This window comes from Lolium perenne, chromosome 4 (assembly GCF_019359855.2).
Source record: "Lolium perenne isolate Kyuss_39 chromosome 4, Kyuss_2.0, whole genome shotgun sequence".
NCBI lineage: Eukaryota > Viridiplantae > Streptophyta > Magnoliopsida > Poales > Poaceae > Lolium > Lolium perenne.
The window spans coordinates 87,340,808-87,352,993 of NC_067247.2; the positions used below are offsets into that span (position 1 = coordinate 87,340,808).

Consider the following 12,186-nt stretch of genomic DNA (forward strand, 5'->3'; position numbering starts at 1 on the left):
TATCTATCCGTCATCGGGATGGACAAATCCCACTGTCGATCCATATGCCTCAACTCATACTTTCCGGATACTTAATCCCACCTTTATAACCACCCATTTACGCAGTGGCGTTTGATGTAATCAAAGTACCTTTCCGGTATAAGTGATTTATATGATCTCATGGTCATAAGGACTAGGTAACTATGTATCGAAAGCTTATAGCAAATAACTTAATGACGTGATCTTATGCTACGCTTAATTGGGTGTGTCCATTACATCATTCATACAATGATATAACCTTGTTATTAATAACATCCAATGTTCATGATTATGAAACTAATCATCCATTAATCAACAAGCTAGTTAAGAGGCATACTAGGGACTCTTTGTTGTTTACATATCACACATGTATCAATGTTTCGGTTAATACAATTATAGCATGGTATATAAACATTTATCATAAACATAAAGATATATAATAACCACTTTATTATTGCCTCTAGGGCATATCTCCTTCAAGGAAGCCACGGGCGAAGAAGGAGCGGTCGCCGGGTGTGTCCAACGCACAGTGGGCGGCGGACGAGCTCCGACGCCAGATCGAAACAAGCGGCAGGGCGGAGAGGGAGAAAAAACTCTCCGCGAAGAGGGCGGCGGCGGCGGAGGACGAACAAGCGAGGAAGATCTCGATGGCCATGAGCATGGGCCATGCTCGCGGCGGCGGCAGCGCCACCATGTTCCCTAACCAATGGCCGATGCAATGTACAAGCAGTTCCCGTCGACTTTCTCCCCTTCGAGCTTCTCGCCATCATCGCCTGCCATGTTCCAAGAGGCCACCTATGGCCAAACGTCCAGGTTCACGCCGTCGCCGCCCGAGCTTGCCGGCGGCAACCTGAACGAGAACCAGTACGAGGGCATCTCGTCGGCCCTGCGACGAGGGCCACTCCCGTTTGGTGCGAAGGCGGCGCCGAACGACGAGGTGATGAACGAGATGATCAACTCCGTCTCCATGGCCGCCGCTGCGAGCCCGGGGTTCTTCACGCAAGAGGAGGCGAGGGCGACGGCAACTGTCGCGGCGCGCAACGAGTGGGTGGAGGACGTGGCCGACGGAAGCCAAGCCGTCGAAGAAGAAGAAGAGGAAGAACCAACCCAAGCCGAGGTCGCCGACGCCAACCTGCCGAAGGGAAAGAAGAAGAGGAAGAAGGACTCGCCGCCTTCCGAACCGCGGATCAAATGGACGGGGAAGGAAGAGCAGTGCCTCGCCGAAGCTTGGATGACCGTGTCAATGAACGGCATAACCGGGAATCAGTCGTACGACACGTATTGGCTTCGAGTGAAGCAGGCGTTCGACGAGCGCAAACTCGTCGATCCCTACTTCAACAAGACGATCATGAACCGGGGAGACAGGGCCATGGCCACCCATTGGGGGATCATACAGACGGCGTGCAGCAAATGGCACGGCATACATGAGGATATCAAAGAACGGCCGGTGAGCAGCCACGACTTTGAAGCCAAGGTATGCATGCTCACGCGCCGTGGTTCCTCCGTCGACCCTGCATGTACTGATCGCCGTGAGCTGACCCGTCTCGCCTTCCTCTTTTTCCCCAGGTGCGTCGTGCTTTCGACATGTACCAGGACGACACCGGCTTGACGTTCAAGTTCATGAACGTCTTCTCCCGCATCGAGGAGTGCGAGAAGTGGATGAAAACCCGCAAGAGCCTCTCCAAGAGCAAAAATGAACAGTACAACCCCGACGCTCCGGCGCCAGGCTCGTCGGATGGCCGCCCGGAACTCGGACAGAAGAAGCTCAAAGATCTCAAAAAGATGGGGCATCCCGCCGAGAGGCTGCAGGCGTCGTTCGACAAGTGTTGGGCCGACGCGAGGACGCACGCCGCCAGGAGGGACGACAAGTTCGACGACAGGTGGAGGAAGATGCTCGCCAACCAAGGCGCCCGGATCGCTCTGCTGAAGACGACGGCGGCGGCGAAGAAGAGGAACACAGACTTGGCGTTTCTGATGGGCGGCAACATGGACCTGATGGACGAGGAGACGAGGATTTGGTACGAGGGACATCGCACCGACATCCTGCGACCCACTACGGCCAGTTCTTCGTCATCTCCGGCTCCTACCTCGTCTTCCTCACCGTCTACGACGTCGACTGCCGCCGCTTCGACGTCGACTGCGGCCGCTGCGACGTCGGCCGCCGCTTCGACAGGCGTGTGAGGAAACTGGGCCGTCAGACACCGCCGTGCCAGACGGGACTGTCGACGCCCCTGTGTCAGTGCAATTTCCCTCCGGTCGCCGATCTGTGGCTGATCCTTTTGCCGATCTGGCCGTATTTGTAGCGGGACGACGATTTGTTTGAATTTCGACTTTGTCCGCCGAACTCGATCCGGGTGGACGACTGGAAATACGGTTCTCCCCACGAATTAATTTCGTCCAATCCAGCGATTGTTTCGTCCGGATTTCGGCGTGAGGAAGCCAAACAAGTGGAGATGCTCTTACCACCACGAACGTTCCCGGCTACAGCTAGCCGCCCTGCCCAGTGTGGGGGACGCCACTCTACCCTTGGACTCGCAGGCAGCGCACACTGCTTCTCCCTAGTGGCTGTCAAACTCTCGGCATTCACACGCGCCCACCCGTGACACGTGTGGACCCACACTGAGACTCGGTCTATGCGGTGCGCTGGCCGGGTAGACGCGGCTATAAAAGGAGCCACCGATCGAGCTGCACACCAGCACCATTACAGCTGAAGTCTGATCTTTGCTTGATCTGCTTCTGGGCGCACTCCAGTTCACTCAGTGAGTAAGTAGCTAGCTCGCGATGGCTCTGGGAAGCGGCAGTGCTCGCGCCGTGCTGGCGCTGGTCCTCCTCTGCGTGCTCCTCCACGGCGATCTCGCGGAGTCCAAGGTGTACACCGTCGGCGACCGCGGCGGCTGGACCCTGAGCTCCGGCGGCTGGTCCAGGGGCAAGCGCTTCCGCGCCGGGGACGTGCTGCGTGAGTGCTCTCGTCTCGTGCATGCCACATGATCGAGTTTGCTTCTATCTTTCACGTTCCGCATCAAGCACGCACGTTGCAAGCTGACGCGCGCCAAATTAAGATAGATAGGGTCAGCTTCGCTTAATTAGCCTCCGCAGAGTACAGTACGTGCTAGACTGCTAGTGGTCTACCTAACAAGTTCGGCACCAGTACCAGAACGCTGTATACATATACATATGCTTACTGCCAGAGCGTCACTGCCAAGGAACACTCGCACTGGGGCTCAGTGCTCCACTTGCTACTGTGAAAAGCATGGCTTTTCTCTGTGGCGAGTTGGAAAACGCCACACTACCAGCTTGCGCGCCACCGGCGGTATATATGCAGGGTGACATTATTACACGCGCAATACAGAGAGAAAACAACATATTTTGCTGTTTCCTACTACCCTGCTTGGCTGCTTGTCTGAAATCTGAGTATATATGGCATGGTGCAGTGTTCAAGTACGGGCGGGGCGCGCACAACGTGGTGGCGGTGAACGCGGCAGGGTACAGGTCCTGCAGCGCGCCCAGGGGCAGCAGAACGTACAGCTCCGGCAACGACCGCGTCACGCTCGCCCGCGGCACCAACTACTTCATCTGCAGCGTCCCCGGCCACTGCGGCGCCGGCATGAAAATGGCAGTCAACGCCGCCTGATCGCTGCATCGTCTGGCAGGCAGGCCACTGCGGCGCCGGCATGAATCCTGATTCATCCATCGTCTTGATCGCCAGCCGGCCGGCCGATGCTTAGCTTTGATGTACTTCCCTTCTTCAAGGTAACTGTGCCTGTTCAATAATGGTTTTGTACCGAGTTCCTGGGTCTTTAGGTCTGGCCGATTGCCACTTGAGAGAAATATTAGTGTGTTGCTATCTTGATGTGTATGAGAAAATGAGTAATAAAGCCATACAGCTAGCTGTGTTGGACTGTTGGAGTATACTTTTAGTATCGAGTTGACATGTATTCCCTCCTCCTTAGTTTTACAAGCCCCCGTTGTACTTTATGGATTTACTTTGACTATATAATTTGTGTGTCATCTCAATTACAACATTGGAATGTATTTTTGAATGACGAATTGATGGTAAACGTTTTAGGCATATAACTATTTTTTGGATGATCAAATTCTATTTTTTGAAACAGCGGTCAAAGATTTGTATCTACTCCTAATTCATATTAAATGCAAAAAAAAAAATCTCTCGATGGCATGTCCTTTTAGTTTTGATGGTCGTCCCGAACCGCAAAGCTATGAAATACCTCGCCATGCTCGTTAGTTGGATAATATGGAACGATAGAAAGCTCGATAGTCTTCCATCATAAATTTGCTCCACAATTCTTATCGCCTACATCAAAAGTAAGGTTAATCTTTGGGTAGCTGCAGGCGCGGAAGAATTGAGCTATGTAATATCGGGATACTAATCCCTTTTGCTTTCCACACTTCTCTTGTTCTCATGTCAAAACTATCTCATTAGCTAGTAGTAGATAAATTATACTAAAAGCATATTGAAGGCAATTTCTTCCTCGATGGCATGTATTTTTATTCTGGTCATCTTCAACATATTTGCACCTGCCTTGTTCTTATCGTCATGAACAATGTGGGTTGTATGCAATTCCAATTGAATCTTCTATTTTCCGATTTACTTCTTATCTTATTCATTTTTCTTCAAACCTTCTTCAATGTTATTCATGGCCTCCTCCATCTTCCGAATATTCTCTTGAGCTAGCTTGAGCTTTTCTCCAACCTTATTTTTTTCGTTGATTGTGAAGTTCACATCTTCCAAGATAAGCATATTGCCTTTGATACAATGCTTCAAATAGATTTCCATACCCCCAAACACCATATTCACATATTTTCTTCGATAAAGGGAATATGTTAATATCAAAAGATACCAATTACACCCAGCCTCTGCAACAACGTCCCACCCTAGTGAAAGTACGGATGCACACAGCTAAAAAAGATAAAAGAAAACTAAGAAATAAAAGTCCCGCTACAACATTCCAGACCTAGCAACAGCAATACAACCACCACCGTGACAACGCCTGAAATACAGACTCTCTAAAAGCGACCTCTCTAAGAAGGGAACCGTGCACCAGCACCGTCATCGCCCGACCATATTCACACTTAGAATCCTAGATTTCTTGGAAAGTATATCGCTCCAACTTCGGGAAAAATCTTAAATTGGTAATCATGATAGGTAATGCCGGTGGAGAAACGGGAGGGGGGTTATCCTTGCTTATGAATAACAACACCAAGGCGGCAGCGAGGGCATGCTCAAGGCTGGCGGTGGGGAGGGCGATAGCCATGGACGAGGACGTACACAAGATGGAGGAGACTAGGACAAGGATGACAGCGGGGCTTGGGAGGTGGTGTGGTTGTTCTCAGTAGGTTGCACGAACACGGGGGAGGTCTAGTGGAGTGTTTTTCGCTTCCAATGGTGGCCCCCGAATTCAGCGTGGTTACCCTACTCCGGACGAATTAGGCCAAACAAGGGGGGTGCGAGACGGCAACGGACGATGGTGGGTGACACACGATGGGGGAATGGCGGAAAAACAACGACGTGATGGGGAGGCTGTGGCGAGCGTAGGAGGAGGCGAAAATTTCAGGTTGGCAGATGGGTTTCTCACATTTGTGTTTTCACTTTTGGGAGAAAGAAAGTGAAGAAATAATTGTAAAAAAAGGAGATGGGTAGATGATTTTTTCCCTCCCAAAAAATATTAGGGACCAGTAGCAGTTTTGGGAGTATGCTAGAGCATGTTGTTTAGCTAGCTTTTAGGAGTTTGGTATTTTTAGGAATTGAAATTGAGTTTACTCCTTCTGTGGACATGCTCTTAGTCCCCATGTCTAGTTCAGGCATTAGACTAGGAGCATGACGCCAAGCCACACTGCCGACATTTCTGATTTCATGTAACATACTACTTTTGTCACCAAATATCAAAATTATGTCAGTGAAAATGTACCAGTGATGAAATTGGACAGTCACTAGCACTTCCATGAAATTTCAATCATAGATTATTCCAGGTGACAATATTTTTTTTTGGATAAGTGGCATGCATATTAAATATGGGCGTAGCTATCACTAGCGTTAGCTTCCGTGTGCCTATAAAAGGAGGTGCCCACTGCTCAATATTGAGCGCTACTATAAGCACTTGACTCGTTAGCGCGCTCTCTCTCCCTCCCTCCGCTTCGGACTCTCTTTCTGCTGCTTCATTATGTTTACATGGAAAAATGTGCTTATAAATGTTTTCGTGACTATTACAATGCTGAACTAATCTCCCGTACGGTGCCCATCTTTCTCGAGTCCCCAATTTCCCTTCCGCCACCGCCCGCTCTCGCCTACAATTCCCGCTCCCGCCCCGCCGCTTCCCTTTCCCGCTCCCGCCCTGCAGCCAAGGACTCCTAGCTCCGCTCTCCACCCTGCGGCGGCGGCTAGCGGCGGCGACCAGCGACACCTCCCGAATCATGGCAAGATCTGGTGTCCGCAATGCGACGGCGCGAGTGCGGCCATCGGCTGCCTCGCCACCGCAGCAGTTCTTCGGCGCCCCGAAGAGCTCCCGCGCCAACCCCTCTCCACCGCTGCACTACTTCCTCAGCGCCTCGACGAGCTCCTCTGCGAACCCCTCCACACTACCGCACTTGTACCATGGCGTCCAGTTAAGCTCCTCCACCAACCCCTGCATGAATCAATGGTAACTTAAACTCGTAAAATTTATATGATAGACCAGCTTCTTTAGGTTGAGATTGGTCATAGTGAGGGTAACTTAAACTCGTAAAATTCATATGTGCATGTAAATATTTTTAAATGTCATGTCTTGTCTCTCTTCTTTAATTACTCAACATATCATTCTTTTTTGGATAAGTGGTATTAAAAGTTACTTATTGCACTAGCATTTATTCTCAGTACATTCATAATTACTTCTTTAACAAATGATTTAACGATTTTAAATACAACTCAATGTGATAGACTCATACCTTTAGACTAGTCACAATGGGAAGTATCATACACTAGTATCATGCACATGATACTAGTTTATGATACTACCCCATAATGCATAGTATCATTATATTTAATGTTTTGTAGAATCTCAATGTAAATTTGTGTACATGATGTGTTTATCATTAAGTTTTCTAGTTTTACGTGCTATGATACGGTATCATATTATGATACCACTCTCATCTCCCACCTCATTAATTGGTGCGTCACATCAGATTTTTGCTAACATGGCATGCATGATACTACTATTATGGCTAGTCTTAGGGTTGAAACTGGTCACAATAATAGTAACTTCAATTAGTAATATTTACATGTCCGTGCAAATGTTTTCTGAAGGGGACGTGTCTTGTCTCTCCTCTTTAATTAATTACTCACCAAATCATCTTTTCTCGAATAAGTGGCATGCATGCTACTACCTCCGTTACAATTACTTCGCGTTTTGAATTTAGTTAAAATCAATGTAGACTTTCATCTAATATTTAAGAAAAATATCAATATTTAGAATATAAAATATATTGCATTAGAATCATAATTATATATATTTCTATATTATATATATTTGATGTTGTAAATATTGATATTATTCTTATAATTTTGATCAAACTTCGCAAAATTTAAATTTAACTAAACATAGAACGTGAACTAAATAAAAATGGAGGAAGTAGCATATATTCGCGTTAAATACGGATGTAGCTAGCAATAGCATTAGCTTCGTGGAGAGTGGACAAACGGAGACCGAGCTATATGTAGCTCTTTATGTTCAAAAATTTAGAAATCATATTTCTAAGTGTTAAAAAAAATTGAAAAAAAATTCTAGATGTAGTCAATGATGGAATCTAGAAACATGCAAAATCTTAATGTGAAATTCTTAGTACTTTAGGCTGCACAAAAATGATAAATATGTGGATCTGAGAATAGTGAATAGTGCACATTTTAAAACTATAAAACCTGACAGATTTTGTCATTTTTATGTAGTCTACTATACAAAGAATTTCATATTGAGATTTTGCCAGTTTGTAGATTTCATCATTGTCTATATCCAGGATTTTTTTCAGATTTTTTTAAAACTTAAAACTATAATTTCTGAATTTTTTAAAATAAAGAGCTCCATGTAGCTCGGCCTTCATTTGTAACTTTTTAGCTTCGTGTGCTTATAAAAGGAGGTGCCCGCTGCCCGGTACTGAGCGCTACTGCAAGCACTCGAGCCGGTAGCTCTCGCTCGCCTTCAGTCTCTCGCTGTGCCGCTGCGCGTACTAATTAGCTTAGCATATGTGACTGGTGGTTAGTGCCATCAGTAGATTAAGCTCCGATCGATGGCTCATGGAAGGGACACTACCGTGGTGCTGGCATTGGTCCTCCTCTGCGGGGTCCTCCACGGCGAGCTCGCCGAGTCGATGAATTACACGGTTGGCGACAGCCGCGGATGGACCTTCGGCTCCGGCAGCTGGTCCAACGGCAAGCGTTTCCTTGCCGGCGACATGCTAGGTGAGTGCTCAGGCCGCAGTAATTATTGCATGGTATTTGCTTGTCCCAAAGGGAAACGTACCCTGGGCTCTGCTTCCGCTATTCTGTTCTGTTAATCTACTTGTATGACGTACTCTACGTGCAGTGTTTAAGTACGCGCCGGGTGCGCACAACGTGGTGGTGGTGGACGCGGCGGGGCACAACTCGTGCAGCGCGCCGGGCGGCGCCGTGAGGTACAGCTCCGGCAACGATAACGTCACGCTCACCCGCGGCACCAGCTTCTTCATCTGCGGCGTCCCAGGACACTGCGCCGCCGGCATGAAGATGGCCGTCACCGCGGCCTGATCCATCCGCCAGCGTCCAGCCGCCGTGCTTACTGTAACTTTGTTTCCTTCGAGTAACTGTATTTAAAACGGTGTGCATGTTCAATGTTGCCGCGTCTCAGCTTCGGCTAGCGTGTTTGTTAGTTCTGTGGAGGTGAGAGAAGAACTCCGTATAATGAAAGCCATATACCGTGAGGCCCAACTCTCTGCCACTCGATGGGGATCTCGGTTCAATTGTCTGTATTCGAATTTGGGGTTCAGAGATACACAGGGAAGCTTGGGAGAGATAAGGTTCAGAGAGTTCATATACATCTCATTCGTGCCATCTACTTCACGATCGCTGATACTTGCAAATGGTCTATCGTTGGGATACCCTCCATCCACTTTAATCCAAAAATTAATTAGATTCAACAAAATAGATTAACTTTTATCCATGATAGCATCAAGTTAGTTTATTTTTTAGACTAAAGAGAGTAGATGGTACCCTAATAATGTATCATTTGTACCTATAATAAGCAGCCAGCAAACCATATAGGGTCCAACCGTCCAAGCGGCTAATGGGCTGGCGTCGTCACTAGACCCGCCATGTATCCACCTAGATGCTTCTTCGGAAGTCCAGTCAAACCCACCACGGTAAGTTACTGAAAAAGTCTACATAACCCCTGGGAGTTTTAAAATTTGGACAGTAACCCCTCAACTTTAAACTGGTACGTATCTTTAATTTCGAAAATTATGTAAAACGAGGCAATTGAACCCTAGACTCGGGTAAGCTATTTTGGAGGCTGGTTTTGCCTCGCTCCATCATTCGCCCAACATGGGATTGGGTTGTAAAAAATTAATCAACATCCGTCTTCTTCTCGCTGACGTGCACGTGGGGGGAATGGACGAGCCATGTTGCCCTGCTGCGTCACGCCACAAACTTGGTCCCGATTACCACGTCGGAGCCGTCGGAATCGGAGCAAGGTAATAGAGCATGTCCGCGAGCGGCACCAGTACGAGGAGCTGCAGCAGCCGGAGAACGCCGCCGTATCGCCATGTGGGCGAAGTACGGGATGGAGCTTCAGCCGCAGTCGTCACGTTCAGGTCTGCCATAACCGAGGCTGTTTCCATGAAAGTTCAGCTTTTCATGAATTTTGCACTTCTCCATGGCCGTTTATGTACAAGATCCGATGATGGAAATCCCATGCTAGTTACGATGCTTTGCAGCTCATCGACGCCCAATTTCCTAAACTAGCGATGCTATGACTGCACATCTAGCCACGGCCACGATACTCGACAGGCAGTGTGCCGCTCTCGTTTTGCCGGCGCCACTGCCCCTTTGACAATGAGCGGCTTGATGCAGTACACCAGCATGGTCAGACGGTTTCGTGGACGCCTACATGGTGACGCTGTTAGTAGCCTCGACGCGTGACGGACTTCCTTAGCCGCTTCAAGTTGTACCTAACTTTGGTAGTACCATGTCCCCAAAACCTGCATCCCAAATAGCTTACCAAAGGTTAGGGAGTAATTGTTTGATTTTAGAATTTTAGAGATTTAAGTATGTCGGTTTAGAGCTGAGGGGGTTTAGTGTCTAAACTCTAAAAGACCTGGGATTATGTAAACTTTTAATAAGTTAGATCCTGATAGGCAACGTTCAGAGAGGGGGGGGGGACACCGGAGCAAAAACGAACCCGCTATGCCCAAATATCCCTTACTTCCTTTATGGTACTTGGTATTGTCCGTCGTCGAACTGTTGAAATGTTTTTTTGGGTGTGTAGCCATGCCTTCCACGCTGATAACATGACCCAGGCAAAACAGCTGTTGTTTTCCGAACTTGCACTTATATACTCTTCTTAACCTTCAACCGATGTTGATCAAGCAACGAGCACTTGTCATAAGATGATGACATGCTTCTCCAGTGTCTAGCCCTAAACCAAAATATTGTCAATGAACACAAGCAACCCCTTTCCAGCAGCGGGGCCAAAATCATGTTCATTGTATTCAGGAGTGTTGGTGGTGCTCCGGTCAAGCCGAAGGACATCACCGTGAACTCAAAATGCCCATTGTTCTTTTTTTTTTAGAAAAGACCAACTGTTCACTCATTCAGCCAAGCATACACGAGTACAGCACACACACGCGGGCCCAACCTGGAAAGATCCAGATGGATAGGTGTCCCAGAAAAAATGCACAAAGGCCCCTGGAAAAAGAAAATATTACAACGAAGCCATTTAGAGGCCCTGTGCACACCACCGTCGACCGCCTATCCCGACCTCCGCCGCCGCCGAAGCACCGCCAGAGAGAAGAAAAGCGGCGGATGCCAACCGCCCAGCTCCGGGAAGCCCCATCGCAGAACCTCTGCTTTAAGAGCCTCAATAGTGGCCCCCCGGCGGCGGGACCTTGCCGTTGGGGCATGTCGGCCGGGGGACGCCCCCGAGCATCACAGAGCTCGCCTCCAGTGCCTTCCGTCGACGCTGTCGAGGAAGCGCAGAAGTGCCGCCTGCCGCCATCCGCTGAAACCAGCTCCAGGCCATCCATCCACCTGCCAAGGCCACCGTCGCCGCCCTCGAAGAAGACGACCCCGGACAGCAGACTCCTGTACAGACCTCCAGAACTCCGGGCTGACGCAGGACCACGCGCCGCCGTGACGGAGACAAGTCTAGAGGACAAAATCCTCCGGCATGGTCGCCGCAGCAGCCTCGCCGACCATACCCAGGAAACCCTACCTCGCCAGGCCACCGGACCAGCGAGATCTACTAGGCTGCAAGCTCTCCGGCGCTGCTCTGAAGAACACCGCCGAGGTGGGGAACGAGCTACAGCAACCTTATTTCCCCTCGATGCCACCTCCACCACCACGACGACGGCGCCCCTGGGAAGACTAGTCCTACTCCTATCTACAGGCCTGAAGCGAAGCCGAGGGGCTCCCCCATCCTCCCGTCCCCGGAGCGGCGGACGGATGAGAGGAGAGCCCCCGGGCTCGCCGGCCATCGATGGTGGAAAAAGTGTCGCCTTCCTCTTCGCTTTTCCGGAGAAACAGAGAAGGGGAACGAAGTCTGTTCGTGGATCTGACGCTGCTAGCCATTGTTCATTTTAAAGCCCGTACGTATTCTTGAAATTTTTCGGCTGCATCCAAATTTGGCGGTATCCCACGTGCAAATCCAAACTAGTAAACCACTTTGGCTACATGTTGTTGACCATGATGTAGTTGAGATGGTGGTAGTCTATGCAGAAACACCATGTGAAGCCTTTTTTTATCACCAACAACACAGACACGCGAAAGGGCTATAGTTTGGGCAAATTATCCCTTGTTTCAACATCTTTGCGGCTTGCTTCTCGATATCGTCTTTCTATGCCGAGCTGAATCGATACAGTCACAGGTTCTCTTGTTTCGCGCACGGCACAAGTGGTATGGTGTGATTAAATTGTCGTGGCAATCCTTCCAGG

The 12,186-nt window shown here is 49.0% G+C and overlaps 2 protein-coding genes across 2 annotated transcripts; both read left to right on the plus strand.

Annotated features, from left to right (window-relative positions):
* The first annotated feature begins 2,717 nt into the window (after window positions 1-2,717).
* Window positions 2,718-3,916, plus strand: LOC127293209 (chemocyanin). The gene is made up of 2 exons (XM_051322779.2): window positions 2,718-2,974; window positions 3,450-3,916. The coding sequence occupies exons 1-2, from the start codon at window positions 2,800-2,802 to the stop codon at window positions 3,647-3,649; spliced, it is 375 nt and encodes a 124-aa protein (XP_051178739.1). The 5' UTR covers window positions 2,718-2,799; the 3' UTR covers window positions 3,650-3,916.
* A 4,238-nt stretch (window positions 3,917-8,154) lies between these two features.
* On the plus strand, window positions 8,155-9,015 carry LOC127293211 (basic blue protein). The gene is made up of 2 exons (XM_051322780.2): window positions 8,155-8,464; window positions 8,589-9,015. The coding sequence occupies exons 1-2, from the start codon at window positions 8,293-8,295 to the stop codon at window positions 8,786-8,788; spliced, it is 372 nt and encodes a 123-aa protein (XP_051178740.1). The 5' UTR covers window positions 8,155-8,292; the 3' UTR covers window positions 8,789-9,015.
* The last annotated feature ends 3,171 nt before the right edge of the window (window positions 9,016-12,186 follow it).